The sequence below is a fragment of the Copadichromis virginalis genome, linkage group LG19 (assembly GCF_057382275.1).
Source record: "Copadichromis virginalis isolate Kocher_CV1m ecotype Utaka linkage group LG19, C_Virginalis_male_GT1.1, whole genome shotgun sequence".
Classification (NCBI taxonomy): domain Eukaryota; kingdom Metazoa; phylum Chordata; class Actinopteri; order Cichliformes; family Cichlidae; genus Copadichromis; species Copadichromis virginalis.
The window spans coordinates 10836835-10856541 of record NC_140636.1 but is presented as its reverse complement, the minus strand read 5'-3'; the positions used below and the strand labels follow the sequence as shown (position 1 = coordinate 10856541).

At 40.8% G+C, this 19707-nt stretch overlaps 2 protein-coding genes across 3 annotated transcripts; both read left to right on the top strand.

The window, feature by feature from the left end:
- Window positions 1-1560: 1560 nt before the first annotated feature.
- Window positions 1561-7828, top strand: cdca4 (cell division cycle associated 4). Of its 2 annotated transcripts, XM_085441667.1 has the most exons (3): window positions 1561-1781; window positions 4741-4878; window positions 5214-7828. In XM_085441667.1, the coding sequence occupies exon 3, from the start codon at window positions 5223-5225 to the stop codon at window positions 6144-6146; it is 924 nt and encodes a 307-aa protein (XP_085297793.1). In that variant the 5' UTR covers window positions 1561-1781; window positions 4741-4878; window positions 5214-5222; the 3' UTR covers window positions 6147-7828. The 2 variants fall into 2 exon arrangements, with proteins under 2 accessions (XP_085297793.1, XP_085297792.1); XM_085441666.1 differs by lacking the exon at window positions 4741-4878.
- Window positions 7829-12994: 5166 nt separating this feature from the next.
- Window positions 12995-17831, top strand: LOC146685566 (cell division cycle-associated protein 4-like). The gene is made up of 2 exons (XM_085441996.1): window positions 12995-13133; window positions 14097-17831. The coding sequence occupies exon 2, from the start codon at window positions 14101-14103 to the stop codon at window positions 14905-14907; it is 807 nt and encodes a 268-aa protein (XP_085298122.1). The 5' UTR covers window positions 12995-13133; window positions 14097-14100; the 3' UTR covers window positions 14908-17831.
- Window positions 17832-19707: the final 1876 nt, after the last annotated feature.

The following is a 19707-nucleotide window of genomic DNA, read 5'->3' as shown; positions in this document are numbered from 1 at the left end:
GCCACTGTTTTCTATACACATAACCAATTTTACATTGCAGCTTTAAGTGTAAAATGCCATAGTATCATACAGTATCACAGGCATTAAAAAAGCAGTTTTAGCTAAAAAGGTGGCATATCAAAGAAGTGACATTAAAATATTTGAGGAAACTAGACAAGTGGAATATGAAAACAAAAAAAGAAGTGTCAGATTGAAAGAAATGGGAAAAAATCAGCAAAGACATGACAAAGGACCTGAGAAACATATCTGGCACTTTACTTGATCCATCTAAAGTTTGCCAAAGCCTCATCAGAAACGGTCTCAATGGTAGGGTGACAATCATGAAGCCATTCTTAAGGAAGGAAACAGGAAGAAAGGGCTATGAGGGTATGACAATTTACAGAATAATTGAAAATCGGTGGCAACGCACTGTGGAACACTATCAGTGCTGGATTGGCCTTCCCAGAGCCTGGACCTCAACATTGTTGAAGCAGTGTGGGATCATCTTTACAGGAAACAGAACGATAGGCAGCCAAAGAAGAGCTTTGAGTGTCCTTGAAGAAGCCTGGAGAACTATTCCTGATTATTCCCATTCCTACTTAATGAAATCACAAGAAAGTTTGCCTAAGAGATTTTAGGCTGTGCTGAAGAATAAAAGTGGTCTTACCAAATATTGACTTCTAAGTTTATTAGGATTGTGCACATTCAGTTTTTGTTGTATGAGCTATATTTGTATTTGCACAATTTTCAATAACTCATGTCACCTATTTCCCATTTCCCTAACAAAATATAAATAAATTAGGAGTGGTTTAAGACTATTTTTTAATATTATATAAATAGAATAATCGGTTTCTTGTTACAATTTTCTATTAAGCATTTTCTATTTTTATTATTTATTAATAAACTGGGTTGCGTTTTGATATTTGTGTCAGTGTAGAACTGTAGTATTACTGGAGGTTGAATCCACAGTGTAAGTGCTCATAATTCATACAGTGAGTAAAAAGGTTATAAGATAATTAACAAAGTACAAACACAGAAAAATGATGTTTTGCTAAACAATATTGCATTCTCTTGTAGGGATTTCGTTCTAATTTATGTTTGTTTGAATAAGTATTTTGTCATTTTACCTCTTAAAGTATTAAACTAATTCAGTTAAACAACTTAAGATCATATGTGATTTCTAACTTCCTGCACAATAAAAGCCAAAAGGTTTGTCGCCAGCCAGCCTTTTATATGTTTCAGTAAACTGGTAGTTGCAACTGTCAGTTAAAGACAGTGAAATCAGAAGTAAAATAATTCGCTATAAACAAAAGGCATAACACCTAAATGTCGCGATAACCTCATACATACTAGTTACTAGGCACGTATCGGAGTAAATTCGTGTTTCTTAGTCACTTTCCATGACTGGGTATAATTCCCCTCACCACAGATTGTTTTTCTTGTTAAAAAGGCCAGCGGTAAACGCAGCGTCAATACACAAAGAGTAACCAGAACATCATCAGATCTTCTACATCTTGTTCTTGAAGCCAGCATCGGGCTTTGGCTTGTTTGTTGAAGCATTAGTAGGAGAGAAAAGCAGGGAGAAATCATTAGAGAGGAATCCCAGGCATATGGCTGGCTTTTGTCGGCTCCCCTCCCCCTCCCTTCCTTCCCCTCCTGTCGTCCGCTCCGCAGCAGCAGCAGGACAGAGGTAGTTCAGTTTTTGAAGCCGTGGCATGAATGATCTCATCTGAACCTGATCTCCGCTTTCTCTGCTGTCGATCCTATGACCGAGACGGGAATTAAATTAACACAAACACGAGGTGAGTACGGCTACTGAAGCACCCGACGATAGTGTTTTTAACCAGCCACCCGGGTGACCGTGTGTTGTTTTTGGGGAACTTAACAGCCCCGCCGTGGCGAAAACTCTTGTTTTTGGCTAGAAAGGAGGAAGGACCGCGGACTGTGGGTGGGTGGGCGCTTTTAGCTAATTAGCTTTACGTTCGCTAGCATTCGTTTTATGTAAGAGGAAGTTTCCAAACGAATGCCGAGGGTTTTGTGCCTCCTTGGAGGCATTTTTTTTTCACGGAACATTTTATGCTAGCTAGCGGCAACCCAGAAGTGTAAATTCCGTCTGTAGCATAGCCGGCCGGCTAACTGTTAGCTACTAGCGCAAAATGGCCTCATTGTCGCTCGGTAGCTCTGTTGCTGAAAAGACAAAAGCATGCGGTAGTCACGGCCAGAAGCTCTCCGTCGCTTTTTACAGCTATTCTAGCGGTTTTAATTTGGCGACTGGCAGTGGTAGCACTATGTATTTGAGAGGGAAGTGGGAAAAATGTAAGCAGTGCTTTTTAAAAATGTGTTTATTCATTTAGTACGGCAGGCTGTGAAAGTGGTGGGGGATGGGCCATGCTAAGAACCATTGACGTAAAACGGGGCTGAATTTTGTTTGGCTTCTGCTTCCTAGCAAAGTAGAAAACACTTAGTTTAGTGAATGTATTTAAACTGTTTTAAATCCAGTTTAGTGACACTGTCTGTCTGACGTAAATACAACTGTAATGTCAGCATCAGAATAAAGTACTGATTTACACGAGGTGATTGTCTCCCCCCCCCCCCGCACTTATTTCCTGATATGTGAGAAGTTTTTGAACACCACATATGTCAGCATTTTTGTGAAATCGTGTTAAAAAATGTGCGACTAAGTTTAATACATCAACATTAATGTGCAGGTGTAAATAAATACTATTTAACTGAGTATGAGCTCGATATCAGTCATTAAAATTAAGCGTCTGTAGCAGATCACTTTGGGTTTTAAAATCAATACATTCTTATTGGTAAAGTAAGTAAATCTTTTTTAAAAATGTTCACTTGCAGATCGAGATGTTATTATCAGGAGTTTGGTTGTTATTTAGTGCTCATGTTAGGTTATCTGTCAATATTATCTTGATTGAAAGTGTTTTAAGTGGTTAAAATGTAAGAACATTTAGGGAATTGATTGTATGAGATTGTAGTTGTTTACATGTCCCACAGTGGAAAAACACAACGCACTGTGTATGTTGCCTGCTACAGATGACTGATCAGACTGGTTAGGACATAACTCGCTTTCAGTCTTATTTTATATATGACCTATATATGAATGGCTGTTTTTCTTATTGTTTTCAGGAATGTAATTCTAATTTCAGAGTAGAATCCTTAAGCTTTAAAAATGCTAAACTATAGGGTGTTCGAAAACAATTATCAGTATAAATGTTAAAAAAAAAAAAAGTTGTCATGTCCAAAACTGTTTTCTCTTCTGTGTGCAGTGATCCGTCTCTCAGGTTGTAGTTCTTCCTGTTTCTATTTAATGTCTTTTTTTTTCCTTTTATTTTTCTACTTTTTTTTTTTTCTTTAAGGAGGTAGTTCTCTCTAGTGTCTCTTATTTAACAGGGGCCAGTATTATTGCACCACATAAGAAGACAACATACGTCCGTAATCGTTTTCTCACCCTTTTCATTTTAGATCTCCGGGTATCTTCATAAATTACCTTTTCCCCCCTTTATTCTGTCCACTGTCAGGAAATGTTATTCTATGATTACGAGGACTCAAAGACCTCCAGGCTCCCAAGCCTTTAATTGTACTTACGAGCCACTTCTCTTTATTTTTTCCTTTTGGCATGGATTGTAACTTTTTGAAAATGTGGTGATCTGATTGATCAGCAATTTAGATGTATACTTTTCTATTAAATGTGAACTCACAAGGTTGTTGTTTTACTAGTTTTTGTCAGTATGCTATTGCACAACACCCCTGACTACACACTGTGTCAATGTTAAAATATGTAATTTGCACAGATTATGGGCCTTAGTTTGGCCTGGCATCCTAAAATAAAAATGATAATTTGGTGTAGAGATGATTTATGACAGTAACAGCAGTGTCTTGGGCATGGTAGTTTCTTTTTGATTCCTAGTTCCTGAAAAACAGGAAATTTCTGTAAAGTGATCCAACCCTCTCTGTGAATTGTGCCCTGTGAATCCTAACGCTAAACATGAATCAGTGTTGTTTTTCATTGTACTGATTTTTAAAATTTTGTGTTTTCTTTTTTTCCCTTTTAAAAAAAAATGTATATCACAAATAGAAATTTGAAGCAACTGGAATCATTGACCCAAATGCCCTGCCCACAGGTTTAACACAGAGGAGACAGCCGGACACTGCGCATACTGTTTTTCTGTCTGATGGAAAATTAAATGCCACAGGCTGCTGTTTGGAGCTCAGTCTCCTATTCACTTGCATCCCATTTATTTTTGGGAGTCAGAGGGGCCTTTAACATTAGCGGGAGTATTGTTTTGTTCCTGTAAGACATGTGTGTGTTGAAGTGGTATTTAATGAGGAAGTTGACTGTGCTTTTCTTCCCCTCCTCAGTGAAGAGAAAGTGAAAATCTTGTTCTGCTAGTTTTTGAAGCGTCGCGTGCGTAGACCTGGAAACCTGATATCCCTTGTAAATATTAGTGGCTCATGGTGGTACATTGTACTGTGAATTGTAAATGCTGTTACTTTCCATATCCTTGTCACTTTTACCCCCTTGAAAGCACCCTTATTGATTAGGATATCATTTTGATTTTCTTGATCACAGGTGGCAGTGGGGGAAAGAAAATAAATGCACTAATTAACTTGAGTGCTGTTTTTGTTTTCTGACAGAGGTCTCTGTAGTCTGTGCTTACTTTGATGCAGTGTCCGCATTTAGTCGGTAACCATGCTATTTTCGGTGGCTCAGTGGTCTGTTAAAAGTGTGGTTGTTCCGCCCAGCAGGAGTCTTGCCTCAGACTGGCCTAAAATGGGCAGAAATGGTGCTGAACAAAAGCTGCTTGTCGCTCGTACAAAAGTACTTGAAGCGTTGCAGCCGGGACCAAGCTGCATTGCTATTGCCTGTGCCTCTCAACAGGAAAGGTATAGCAAACTTTAAGAAAAAAACTACAACAATTATTTGTTTACTGTAGAGTAAGCCTGTAGTTTATTTGTAAAGTCACAGCTGCAGTTCAGCAGATTGTAGCCCTAGCTCCCTCATGTCCACACAAATGTTACACCACATAGCCTCATGACATCACACATTTACATAATTAATTACATGGCACTTAATCTTTTTAACTATTTTAGCTAGTGACATTGACAGCAGTACACATTTTGTGTTTGTCTGTGTGGCACATTTCTTAATATTTAAGCAAGTGGTGCCATTGTGTTTCTCACTGATTTCTTTCTTTTTTGTCTCCTCGCCTTCACAAAAGAGAGACAACATGTTCCCGAAGGGCACCAAGCGCAAGTTCTCAGACTCTGGGGAGGAGGCCGTCTCCAGTGGCGACCAGGGCCCCGCAGCTCCTTCGGCGGCAGCTCGGATGCTGTCTTCGTCGTACAGTCTGCAGCGGCAGTCGCTGCTTGACATGTCGCTCATCAAGCTGCAACTTTGTCACATGCTGGTAGAGCCAAACCTTTGCCGTTCAGTTCTAATTGCTAACACAGTGCGGCAGATCCAGGAGGAAATGACCCAGGATGGCACCTGGCAGATAATGACGCAGGCCCTCGCAGCCGCCCAGTGTCCCACCGACCGCCTGGTGGCCACTGAAGTGCTGTGCCGACAGACTGATCCAGCAGCCCAGGCAGGGCAGAGCCCAAAGCCTTACGCAGTGGTCGGTGTGGAGGAAGGCTACCACTCTGAAGAGGTGGTCATGGAGGGAGATGTGGAGACGGATGTCACCATGTCTACTTTGTCACCCGTCTCCCCTCAGCTGTCCTCGGCTTCTTACCTCGCAGGTCCCTTTGGCATGGGGCCCTGCTGGGAGGAGGAAGAGGAAGACGGTGAGTGCGAGGAGGAAGAAGAAGAGGAGGACAGCGAGGAGTGCGTATCAGAGGGAGAGGAGGGAGACGGGGACCACCTAAGTGCAGACTCCAGGACAGGGGAGCAGGTTTTTGGGACTTTTGAGATCAAGCACCCAGCGCCGCCCCCTGACCCTGCGCTCGAGGAACTGTTTTCAGACGTGGACCCGTCTTACTATGACCTCGATACGGTGCTGACAGGCATGCAGAGCGCCCCGAAAATGGGGCCTTACGATCTGCTCGATAGCCTGTCCTCTCATGGGCCCACGGCCCTGAGCTCCAGCTCAAGCTGCAGGTCAGACCTGAACGAACTGGACCACATCATGGAGATCATAGTGGGATCCTGAAACTCTGAACATTCCTCTGGTCTGTACTGATGCCACAGACTCTTTCCAGACTATGCACAGTACACGTGTGTGTTCTGTATGTGGTATTGTTACACATAGAGATTGTTGGATGTTTTGGATCAAGATGGGAAATTAACAGCAAGCCAAGTAGATTTGAGGATGGGGGTATTAGAGATGTAGTTAGTCTCCTGTAACAGCCACTTGGGCAGGTTAACATCTGCTGTTGTGACTTTTTGTATAAAAAATAAAATGTAATTGGCAGTTACAATTGTGATGGTAAAATTAACAAATCTGGGGATTTAAAAGCTATGCTGGTGAGTTGGCAAAGCAGTTAGTTTCCCACTTTGGTTCTGAAATCCAAAACTCAACAATATCTGTGAGAAGGCAAAGATAATTACCTTATAACTACCATGATGCATTCTTATTTAGGTGTTTATGTCCGTCATTCACTCTGTCATGCTAGCTCCTTCTGGCCGTATTCTCTGCCATTTCATCAGTTCTATTTATTGTTACATGGACTGAGAAACAATTCCTCACACTACATGCATCAAAAACCAGAACAAATTGTAAATCCAAATCTATAAATCAATGCATATTTTCCTAGAGATTTGAGCAATTATGAATGGAATTTATGTATATGTACGTATGTGTATATAGAAATATATTTTTTGCATTATACAGCTGGGGGATTTTGCAGGCATCATTTGATATTATTATTTTTCCCTCCCAAGCGGTTTTTAAGATTTTAATAGCCAGTCTCAAGACGGTGTCTTCCCATGGTTTGGTATAGTCGACTGTAACAGGTGTCAGGACTGGCATCGTCTCACTTTATAGGCGCTGTTCTTTCATTTTCTTAAAAGCTTTACGCAGAGCAGGAAAATTGCTGCCAGTCAACAAACAAGGAGCAAGAGTTGTCATTTCTGGTAAGTTTACAGTAGCCAGGAGACAAATGAAGTAATTTTCCTGCTCTGCTGTCATTATGGATCCAATATCAGTAATAAGCAGCTTTTTCCTCACGCATTTTGGAGAAACCCCGGGGTGATAACTGCATCGAGAAGCCATATTTCTTTCTCTCATTTGTTATTCCAAGTGAAGAATTCTGTGTGTTTAACCCATCTAATTTATTGTTGTTTTATTTATTGTATTTATTTTATCAAGGTACAGACATGCCATGTTGACCTATCAATTCAACCATGAGGCCCGATGAAATTGTATTTATCCAAATTGTGCCCTTCGTTTCCAATGCAGTACCTATTTATTCCTAAGTTTTCTTTTTAAGGACTATTAGTAATAACAACAACCGGGTTACTATTCAAATTACTATGCAGCTCTGTCATATGTGTTTCAAAATGACTGTATACAAATCAAATGTCCTTTAATTCCTTTATGCAAACAGTTGCCTTTCTCCTAAATATGTGGAAAATCAAATGCATTCTTCAAAATTGTTCCTTATCGTGATGAAGAGATTAACTCAGGCAAATAAAATGTATTGACTAAAATACAGTATTACGACACGCTTAATACCTTACCACAACACTCCTGAAGGATGTCACTCTGGTCTGAATGGGAGCTAGAACTTCAAAGACTAATTATCGTTGTAAAATGTATGCATTTTTTTATATTAAGACAAAAACATTGTAGCATCTTTGTAAATATTTTTTATAATAAAAGGTGCAACTATTGATTGTGTGTGCTTGTTTCCCTTATTTTACAACAGGACATGTTACTGTTTAACTCTTTAAAGCCGGTCGGAGCGGGCACGCTCCGTTTTGCATAACTATTTTTAAATCCCCGTAGAACCGGAACCGCGTAAGCTAGCGCAATAATTTGTTTTGCATATGAAACTGGAGGAGTTGTACTTACATCTTATGCCATCAGCTTGTCCTAGGTCACGATTTCCTTCCACATATAGCTTTGCAAAAATTGCATAAAAAGCGCTTGCAGGAACAAAAACACAATATTCCAGAAACACGCTTTGCCGATCTGATCAGCTGTTTGTAACACTTCCTACATTTTTTGCAACTTTTTTGTATTTAAAGTTTTGAGGGATAAACCTCTTAAATTTCTCCAAGTAGAAGTATATGTAAAAAAACAAACGATTTTCAATTTTTTTTGTAGTTTATTGCACTTTTTTGCAATTTATGTAGTTACTGTGGACTTAATGCATACACATTATTAAAATTTGGGCTATAATGGTTGTATTGATGTATAGCAACTTGAAATGCTTCCAAAAATGGCACTACAGCAAGTAAGAATATAAAATAAGCTCTGGCGGACTTGGTTCTATGGTAGGTCTTAAAGGGTTAACTATTTATCATGGTTTTTAAATGGATCTGAAAGAAGACTTGTGCTTCTCTGTTTCTGTTATATGAGCGCCACTGTAAAGGATGCATATTAAGTTTTGAATAATGAAAGCATATGTAAATAAGTAATTCCTGTGAGTGAAAAGCCTAGGCTCCAGACAGCATCATACTCATTTTTTTCCCCAGTCTTGGCTCTGCGTGATGTTACTGAGAGTGGACATCTTTTTAATATCTTCGGCTTAAAACTGTGTAAGCACTGAGGCCCCACTCACCTCCGCTCCATGACACGGTGAGTTATCCAGTTGGAAGAAACTAGATGTGGTCGTTAAGAGACGGCCATGGACAGCAACCACACTCAGGTAAGCTGTGGTGTTTAGACTATGCCAAGTTGGTATTAAAATGCCCAAACTGGGCTAAACCACCAGCCTTTTTCCAATCCATTTCCACCCAGAGAACTAATGCTCGCTGGATATTTTTTCCTTATCGGACTATTCTCTGTAAATACATTCAAAGCAGTTCAATTCTATTTTATTTATACAGCGCCAAATCACAACAACAGTTGCCTCAAGGCGCTTTATATTTTAAGGTAGACCCTACAATAATACATACAGCGATAAACCCAACAATCATATGACCTCCTATGAACAAGCACTTTGGCAACAGTGGGAAGGAAAAACTCCCTTTTACAGGAAGAAACCGCCTGACAGGACCAGGCTCAGGGAGGGGCGGGGCATGTGACAGGGGAGAGAAAAGGAAGACAGGCTAAAAGACATGCTGTGGAAGAGAGCCAGAGTTTAATAATAAGTATGATTCAATGCAGAGGTCTACTAACACATAGTGAGTGATAAAGGTGACTGAAGAAGAAATACTCAATGCATCATGGGAATCCCCCAGCAGTCTATGCATATTGCAGCATAACTATTGGAGGATTCAGGGTCATTTAAACCATAAATACATGTTCATAGTAATTTAAATCACCTTTTATCTCCATCCGGATGTTCAGTTGAAGTTCAGCAGCTCGTCTTGACAACGTCTACATGCCTAAACTGTTGCAACGTGATTGGCTGATGAGATATTTAAATTATTAAGGAGCTGAAGAGTTGTAGCTAACGAAGCTGCTGGTCTTGGCATATCTCCAAATCACAAGGGTAGCTTTTCAGAAGCTGAGCATTTAAGTTCTATGGGGTCTTTTATTTTGAAGGCTGGCTGGATTCTCTATACTATCCCTGCCCTTCGCATCTGTTCTGTGCAGGTCCACATGGTTACAGCTTAAAACAAACAAACAAAAAGCTCTGGGGCGTGTCTGGTGGAATGGTAAGCATTTCTTGAGTATTTTATATCCGTGTATTCTTGGGGTGAGAATTGAAGGGGCAGCCAATCAGAAGTTGGTTTTCACTATATCAGCGCTGGCACATACAGAAACTGTAAAAGTTTTCAGTTTATTAGGAACAGCTGGTTAAAACTAACAGTCTAATGAAACTATCCTGCAAGAACTACCTGTAAAGGTTTAGTTTTTGCTGAACTGAGACAGGTGCTGATTCATCATTGTTTCGCAAGAATTCTGAAGACCACACTTTGAGGTGCTGTTGACCTGTGTTGCAGTTAACAGCTGTTTAGTTAATCTATCCGTATTTACCTGTTAACAAGTAAAGTGGAAACACGCTATAAATCAATGCTTAAATTTAAATGGAGTTGTACTGATATAGAGCTTTCCTAATGACACTTCTCTATACACACTTCTTGGTCATTTCAAAATCTAGAGGTGCACCTGTGGCGTGTGCAAAAACACACGCCACAGGTGCTCAAAATCATGCTCAAATCATGCATGATTCATTCAGTGCTCTTCCACGTGTGACCTGCTAAAAGACGCCTTGAAGGAGTTTTCAGTTGAGTCTGTATATGTTCCCTCAAATACAGGATTTTTTTTAATGACACTAAAATAGAATTAGATGTTTTGCAGCTGCAGTCTGGCCGCAGAGAGACCTTTGTTCTCACGTGCTGTCACATGACGATATTGGACCGTGAGATCCTGCGTTAGATATGTGGAGAGAGTTGCAGTGGTTTCAACATAACAGCACCATTGTGTGTTCGAAACGCAACTTGGAGCAAACCTGTTCAGAGTCGAGCCACATTTTGTCCTTTTCAAAACGTGAGCTTTTTCATATTCAGAAAACTGCATATTCACAAATCTGAAGGAAGTTTTGTCTGATCCTGACAAAAGCAATTTCTTCATAAAATTATAGCTTACTTTGCAAGCTGGACTGTCGCCTGGAATTGGTTAGCTTATAGTTAAAGATTAATGGCCTCTCAGTGAGTCAGCAAAAAGGCAGCCTAGGGGGAAAAAATCCAGTCATCGGTGAAAGAGGCTCGAGTGTCTTAAAAAGCAGCAAAAGAGGGGAAAAAATAAATAAATGTGAAGCAGAAAATCTGAGCTGTTTCAGAAATGCTCTCATAAAGTTAACATCATGTGATGTTAAGAGAGCAGGTCTGAAAGATGCTACTCTGACCTTTATTATAAATACACAGCACCATGCTTAAAGTACATGTGCCTTCTGCTGTCACAGGGCAACACTTCCTTTAAAAAACGTGTGCAGTAGTGAGCTTTAGTCCACCCCTCCCACGCTGCTTTCAGGTTCCTCTCTTAATCTAGATAACCGTTGATTACACATTCAGCTTAAAAGAGTAAAGTGTACATCGGTGTTCGAGTAAAAGATGAAATACTATGAAATCTTGGTTCTGTTTTATATAGCTGCTTTTTCTTCTTTACTAATATATCTTTTAAGCGCGCAAATGTACGATTTCAATTAAAAAAAAGACAAAACTATGGGGCTGATGAGAATGAAAGAAAGAAACAAGATGAGGAAACAAGCGTGACTGATTTAGAAGGAAGAGATATAAGGTGGAATAAGACCTTCCTTATTTGGTATTTGCCTTTCCTGTCTCTCTGGTCACGTCCTTCCCGTTCCGTTCTGAGTCATCTTGTCCCTTTAAAATGCTGCGTTCAGGTACGCAATAAAGCAACCTGGGGCTTCTAGATATTTCCAGCACGGATGCACTGGTGTCTGTTTGGTAAAACTGTGTTGATTAAATGTTGTTAAAAGAAATGTTCACTTCTTTGTTAGATGTAAATTCATGGGAGAACTTTATGAATCAATGTCTGAACATTTGTGGCATCTAAAAGAGAAAGAATTGTCCATAAAATAGCATAATGTTTGGCACCTTTAATGTCCTCTTACTTCACATTATGCGGTAGGACGCCACAACACTAATGCTGAAAGTACTCATAAGTTACTTTGAGTAGAGGCAACAGGTATATTGCTGATTTGCCAATAATCTAGTCTGAGTATTATTGACACTTTTTTTCTTTTATAGAGACACAGTGCTGTTCCAAAGCTCTACTGTAGAATTTTGCTTGTCACCATCTTGGTTTTTGGGAACCAGAATCGGCCCAGAGGAGAGACTGGTGGATCTGAAACTGAATATTAAGTAGGTCACGTGTTGCAGAAACAAAAACAGACCACATGTATGTTAGTTAAATTTAGCCTTGAATCAAACTTTCACTTAATAGTTGCTATTACATTAATGTATGCCTTAAAACCAGGACCTAAAACCTGGGTAATGCAAGTAACTAGACTCGTGGAGTAAAAGTACTTTTGACAATATGAAAAAATAATGGATGGTACAGAAAAAAGGTGACTTCTTGGATTTTCTGTTAGTGCAACCAAATGCTGAACAGAATCCTTTCAGGTGACCTAAATAAACAAATAAGTAAAATAAAAGTTAGAATTAAAATTAATTAAAAACAACACAGTACCACAGATAAGCTTTGCCATTGCCATATCCTGACTAAATGCCATGGGCTATATGCATTGTGCTGTACTCAAGAGGACTGAAGACTAGCAGTAAACCCATTCTGAGTGATTACTGGGGTAATAAATCAACTGAGAAGTAGGGTCACTTTGTCACACACTTCTCAACAAGTCACTTCTTGCTTTATGTCAACAACTATAAAGTCAGTGCAAGAAAAATCGAGCTAAAGTAACACTACTTAAACTGGACAATATATATAACTGTACTTAAACAGAAAATTTATGCAGATAGTTAATGCGTGAAAAAAAATAATTAAAGTTCCAAAAATACGTCAAACGGAAAAAGACAAACAAGTTTAAAGGGTTAATACTTAAGTCCACCATGGTCAATAACAGCAGTGGTTACGCTCTATCAGTGATTTCATATTTAAAAACATGCTCAGCTTTTATTATTTACCGCTTACTGGACAAAACAAGCCCATGTCCTGATAAATTCTTTTTCCACCGATCATAAAGGCCATTATCGCCGCTCACGTGTATTTCGTGTGCTTCGACATGATTTCCAACTGTTACGAGGTGTTCTTAAACGCAGCGCCAGATCGCTGTCGGAACAAACGACCGCACACTCGCTGCCCCGTGAGTGGCGGAGGCGGAGGTTTGATCGTCGGGTGAACGGACCAATCCCGTGCGCCGGTGAGCTCCCGTGCCCCTCCCCCCTCCTCCGCAGCTCCGCCGCCTTCCCCCAGCTGCTGCGAGCGGACAGTACATTCCTCACACTTCGGCCGTCTACAGCTCAGGAACGGGACACTGAAACGAAACCAGCCGAAGACTCGACGGATTCATACCTCCCATGACACTTCCCAAGGGCACGTGAGGTTGGTTTTTCTGTCGTCTTCATGTCATTCTCTTAAATTGAACTCAAGTTTGCCCTTTAAACTTGGTTCAAATTGGATCTTAACGTTCCCGCTGAAGTACGGGAACCGTCACGGGGTTAAGGGGTGTTCTCGGGGGTCCTGAGCTAAATAAGTAGTGTAGAGTGACCATATGATCGTAGTTAGCGATTTAAAAAGACTGATTTTTGCTAACATGTTTATTATCCGCGTATTTTACTTTGTTGAGGCTTCTACCGACATATTAAATTAGACCAAGCAGCTTTAATCTCTCCGACGAGGGTCAAACTCACCAAATGGGGCTTCGTGTGTCCTCTTTACTTTTGTAAAAGGATCAGAGAGAAAGTGATCCATGGCGCTACCCATCCCTGTATGGATGAGTAAAGTCTGTCAAGCCTGCTGGGGTGTCTAACAGTGAGTCATAGTTGGTAAAATGCGCTCTTTCAAATGTCTTAACTCAGGGGAGAAAAAAAATCGACTATGTAAAGGTGCATAATATATTCAGTATCTGCAGCTTTATGCTTTATGTGTTTTCTCCTGATTTGAAAAGGCTCTGTGCCTGACAGTGTCTCTGAAACTAAGCATGCTCGCTTGCTTTGTGCTCTTACATAAATTGAATGCAAGGTTTATTGCCATGCCGCCAGATCAGAGATCCAAGCCCTAAAAAAATAAAATAAAGAAAGAATAGACACACCATCTCAGCGACTGCTGTCAAAGGTTTGTGTCTCATTTTCTTTCACTTCAACAGGAGGAAATGCTCCGATTGGTGACTTTAAAAAAGACAAATGTTTAAGACCAACAGTCAGTTCAAGCCCTGGGAAACTAGCCTCTCTACCTAATTTAGTTTTGCAGAACTATTTGTTGTGTTTTGCCATGTAAATGTAACTCTTCATTACACGTTGTACCTTATTGCAACCTAACAAATGGGCTCTTTATCCCCTGATGCAGGCCAATGTTGGGTCGAGGTGTGAAGCGGAAGTGGAGCTGCTTGGAGGAGCTGGAGGCTGAGGTGGTCGCGGAAGCCACTATTACGGAGGAAAAGGAGCAGAGTGGAAAGGATGGCCAGGAAGACGAGGCCGGGCTTCTCATTGACCCGTCCAAATCGGTCATGAGCCACCTGCAGCAGCGTCAGCGGGTGCTCGGCCTCTGCTTGGAGAAGCTCCAGCGTTATCAGGCGGGGATGGAGCTCAGCCTGCGCCGCTCCGTGCTGCTCATCAATACTCTCAGGCAGATTCAGGAGGAAATACGGAGTGACGGCGTGGGAACCTGCACCTCAGATTCACGTCTCAGCATCAGCGGCGTTCATGCAGATGACTCCTGTCTACTCAGGGACGATTTCAGAGAGGACGTGCCTGTTACGTGCCCTGGGTGTGCCGAAGGAGATGGGGAAAGCCTGTCTCTGTCTCCCCCACTGTCTCCCGAATTCCCCTCTCAGGAGGCAATTGACTTCCCCGACCAGCAGAAATCTCTGCCCGCTGCAGCCATCAGTACTTTCAGCGATGCAGTAAATGCCATGGGCTACCTCAGCGACCTCGCCCTGGATGATATCTTTGAGGACATTGACACATCGATGTATGAGACTTCAGATCTGCCGTCGGCCTGGGCGACAGGGTCTCTGTGGCCAGTCAGCGTGTCGCTATGGCCGGACGAGGACGTGAAATTACGTTCTTCCAGCCATTCCTCAACGGGGAGCCTCCAGTCTTGTCTCGTGGACCTGAATGACCTGGACCACATCATGGAGATCCTGGTAAAGTCCTGATCACCGAGATGAACTTCTGAACATTTCCTGTCTTTTTTTTAGGAGCTGCTCCGGCTGAATTAGGGCTGACAAACTCTTTCTGATGAACTCTGTCTTTTTTTTTTCTTTTTCTTTTAACGGTCTATCTGATAGTTTGGCTGAAATTTTTTCTCAAGGTTGAGCCAGTTTAAGGTGGAATGAAACACTAATTCTAATATGCACATGCCTCTTATGAGGACCTAGTTATGCACCTATGCTTGTGCCTCAAGAGATATGAAATATTTATTGTAACAGATGAAGAATAACATTCAGAGCGTCTTATAAAGTTAGACATCCATGGTACAACTCTTTTGCACTGTTTTTAATAGTTATCAGTCCAAAACTGCTATTGACAGGAAAAGTGAAGATCGAAAACTTGACACAATTTGTCAGTTGAGCAAAAATGGAAAGAAATTATTTCTGTCTTTGTATTTTATTTAAATTTTTTTTTAGTATTTTTATGCTGGGGTTTTGGGCTGTCAGAAAAGTTGCAATTGAAGAGCTAATTTATGACATTTTACTGGCAAACAAAACAAAAATGCAAAAAAAGATGTACCTTTTATTTGTGTAACCAATCAATATTAATCAAAGAATTTTATTTTTAGCTGAAACTTGGTATATAACAATGCTACAATCAGAAAGGCATTTTAGAAGGGACAGGAAGACCTGGAATCAAACCGGGCAGCGCTTTAGCTTTCCAGCTGGTTGTATTATGAGTAGGAGGTGAATAATCTCTACTAAGAGTAGATCAGACATGTTTAGACAAAGTTGGCACACCAAAAGTATATTGCAAAACTTGCAAGAGAAGTGTTGCAATGGGTGGTACTGGACATGAAAAACTGATGGCATACGGCAGTGTTTAAGGTGAATTTTCCTGGACGTGGATCCTCACGTTTCCAAGTATTTGTCACTTTGCTCTCCTGCTTCTGTAACTGCAGCAGTCGTCAGAAGAAACCTGAGCTGCCGTGCTTCGTGCGGCACTCTGACTGTTAGATCAGGTCTGGGTTGATTATTAATTGAAATCCCTTCAATTACTTAAGAGGGCGTGCTTCTGCCAGCCAGGAGAGCCCAGGCCCGAGTTTCTTTTTTTCAGTTGTAGGACCGAGCAACTCCTGTTGAGGAAAGATGAAAGTCTTTGTGGCCGTACAGCAGTCAGAGCATGGACTATTTATCTATCTGTATATTTATTTCCTTAGTAGAAAGGAGAATGCAGCCGCTTGTGAGCACTATATTGAAGTTGTATAGAAAGTGTGTGTGTGTGCGCGTGCGTGGGGTGGGGGGTGTAGAGAGGAAATCTCAATGCTCCAGTATAGAAAGGGTAAATTGTTTTTCTTGTTGCCTTTTTATCTAATTGTATTTTTTATTTGTGAATGACAACTGAACAGCAAACCATATTACTGTTCTTTCTACATAGAGTCTATAGGTTAGGTGTGAGTGTAACTTATAAATTAAGGTTCTTTCTAATCTCGGACTGTCAGTGTTGATGCACTTTGTGACACAAAATGGGACAAACAGTCAGCACCTGTATGACAAATAAGAGTTTTTCCTTCTTGGCAGCTTTTTTTTTCTTAGTATAGTAAATCCAACATGTCATTAACTCAGCATACAATATGTATTTTTAAATGGTAATGTAATCCCAGTGTGGTTCTGACTGAGGAGCCAATCACATCAAGTCAATGGTCAGGGCACCTTTGCCATGTCTCAGAGTTTAACCTGAAAACAGAAGCCTTTGTATTTTGATGGGTTTTTTGTTTATTTCAATTTTTACACGCAATGTGGGAGTTGAGCAGTTTTATACGCGTTTCTACCTGAAACCAATTTCCTGTCTAGTAGAAGAAATCCAGTGAGTGAAAGGTCACAGGGAATCTGACGCCTGACCTTCGCTGTTTGTGGTTTACTCCTGTTCTACCTCCTGATGTCTGTCTGTCTGCCGGTTTACCTGGAACACTCCTGTTTTCACCCAGAGAGCCGTCGTGTGTTTGTCGCTGATCGAAACGGTGTGGTTTATCATTTTAATTGTGCTGAGAATCTAACGCTCTCCTGTCAGACCAAAGTGATCCGTCCTCATCTCCATCTCATTTCATGTTGACAACGTGCCTTACTACTGATTCTAATTTTCAACTGCGCTGAGGTGTTGTGTCTGTGTGAGCTCGAGCTTCATTGATATTTTTTGTTTTTTGTTCTGTTTTTTGTAAACCAAAGGACTGCAGAAAGGTGTTACGTAAAGCACTCAGAAGCCACGGCTGTCATGATTTCTTCCCTTTACTTGGCCTTTTTCTGTGCTCGCTGAACACTACAGGCATATGAGCTTAATGTATCCTGACGGGCTGACAGTGAACTAGCTGAGGGAGGAGGTGGCAGCCAGAGCCAGAAGGGGGAAAATAAGAGGAGGAGGATGAGGACGTGGAGGAGGGTGGGAGGAAGCAGATTGCGTCACATGTTCAGTAGGAGGGGTTTGGAGCTTGTTTTGCCCAGACTAAGACTACAGACCAATCACATGAGATGTACGAGCAGCGCACTGCTGCTCCAACAACAACTTGTTTTTGCTCCTGATGCCTCTGCACAGACACAGTGTGAATTGGCTGTTCTTCAGCCGGTGAAATAAAACCACTTTTCTGTTTTTTATAAAATAATTTTACATAATCTGTCTGACAGGATCGAATATAATAAGCAGGAGGTTGCAGTGTTATTTATAATTGTGTGAAAGCACAGAGTGTCAGTAGGTTTTGCAAAGCACAAAGTGTATGTTGTCAATGCTGAACATGAAAAACAACCCCCCCCCCCCTCCAATGTAACTGAAGGAAGACTTTGTTCAGTGAAAAGATGATCGTTCATAATGTATTGTATTTGTTTTTGGAATATTTTATAGATTTTATCCAACAATAAAGAGAAAATACTCGAACCGCTTTGTGTGAGTCTTTTAATCTTTCATTGCAAAACATCATGCAGACCTGACTGTGTCTTTGGCACAAAGACACAAACGTCACATCTCTATTACAAAAACTGAACATGAAGTATTTACTATACAGACATTCCTGCCGACCTCTGCACACCAACCACGTACACACAACAGGACATTACTCAATACGCAACTGACTGCATGTGGTCTGTGGACCTGCAGGAGTATCTTGTCTTGTGTGTTGCCTCCAAGGCAACAGTCCCTTTTGAGCTCAGCCAAAATCCTTCTAACCTTTAACTGCTTAACCTCAGTTATAGTATACATGTATAAGCTAAAGCATGTCAATGATACATCATGCAAAAGGGCATTGCAGCCTGGAAAGCAGGGCTGAGGGCAAAATTTCCCTCAGCCCATATATATATATATATATATATATATATATATATTTTTTTTTTTTTTTCCCCAAATGTGTCTAGAGAGTTAAATGGAAGCCAACACTTCCCTCTGGTGGTCATTTGATAGAAAAGCAGGTGTTTGTTTATGATGAGAAAGACAATGCACATTCAAAAAGATCGGTCCTGCAGTGTTTGTTGGTGTTGTAATCAGGTGTTTCTGCAGCTTCATCACTAAAACTTGGTGTCATTTTCAGAAAACCTGACCCGGCAATGAAGCCAGTACAGTAAGTATCAGTGTTTCTCACAGCAGGGGACTAAACTTCCTGTGAATCTCACTCAATTCACTGGCAACTCTCTTAGTCATGGAAATTCTGGACAGAGGTTTAATCTCATGTTTCACCTTTACCTCTGCAAATGCAGTGTAGATCTCTATAAAGCATATGCAACATTACAGATCAATACTGGTGTAAAAAAAAGGAAAACCTTGAAAGCCTTTTATTTATGTAAAAGCAGCAATATTATACCAGAAAAATATCATCAAAAGCACTGCTCTTCTCCTCTGCCTTCTCTTTCCCCTCCCTCACCCTCAACTAGGTTGCGTGGAGGAAGAGCTCCTGTTAAAAAGGAGATCTTCCTTCCCACTGTCGCAAAGTGCTATCAAATAGCGAATCAATGGGCTTCTCTATAATCTATAGCAGGGTCTTCACCTTACATTGTACAGATCCTTGAGAAGACTTCAAACATCAAAACTTTTTCAATTTCAATTTTCAATGAAAAATTAGTTGCATTATTTTTATTAGATATTTTCAAGAGAAGAAAAGCTAAAATGACTGGAACCGAAAAGTCTCACAAATGAGAAACAATTACACAGCCTGTCATTCCATTAAACCTGAATATGAGTACTTTACTATAAAGCGAGTTCTCAGCCTCCTTTGTTCCCTGTCAGAGAAGCATCTTTTTGCTTGGGATCAAATATAATTACGCATCACTCCATGAAGTGCCCCTTTAATGGCTTGTTGATTTATTACTTTCGGTATTCATCTGTTTCCATATTAGTTGAACTATAACGACAGAAGACAACACATGGAAAAAAAGAAAAGCAACATATGTTCTATATATGGCAACAGACTCAAGCTTAATTTTAGCCTCTAGCCCTGGATGGGATCGAAGGACAAAACATCACGGCATACAAACGGATAAAACCCACGATGTGTCAGATTAAAATGCAGCACAGTATGGATATTCTGCTACATTCTTCCCTCTCTCAGCAAAATTATGGGTTTGATCTCAGCCCAGGAGAGAAAGCAGTAGAGTAGATGTTGTGAGTGAGAGGCCTCTGGTGCAGGAATTCAGGGAGTGGCCACACACAAGGAGGAGCAACACGTGCACCACTGCACACAGCCACAGCCAATACTACCATTTTAACACACCAGAACTGCACATCCATCCATCCATCCATCTATCTATCTATCTGTCGGTCTGTCCACC

Coding starts and splice junctions, on each gene's coding strand:
- cdca4 (XM_085441666.1), top strand. CDS start 5,223: ATGTTCCCGAAGGGCACCAAGCGCAAGTTCTCAGACTCTGGGGAGGAG.
- LOC146685566 (XM_085441996.1), top strand. CDS start 14,101: ATGTTGGGTCGAGGTGTGAAGCGGAAGTGGAGCTGCTTGGAGGAGCTG.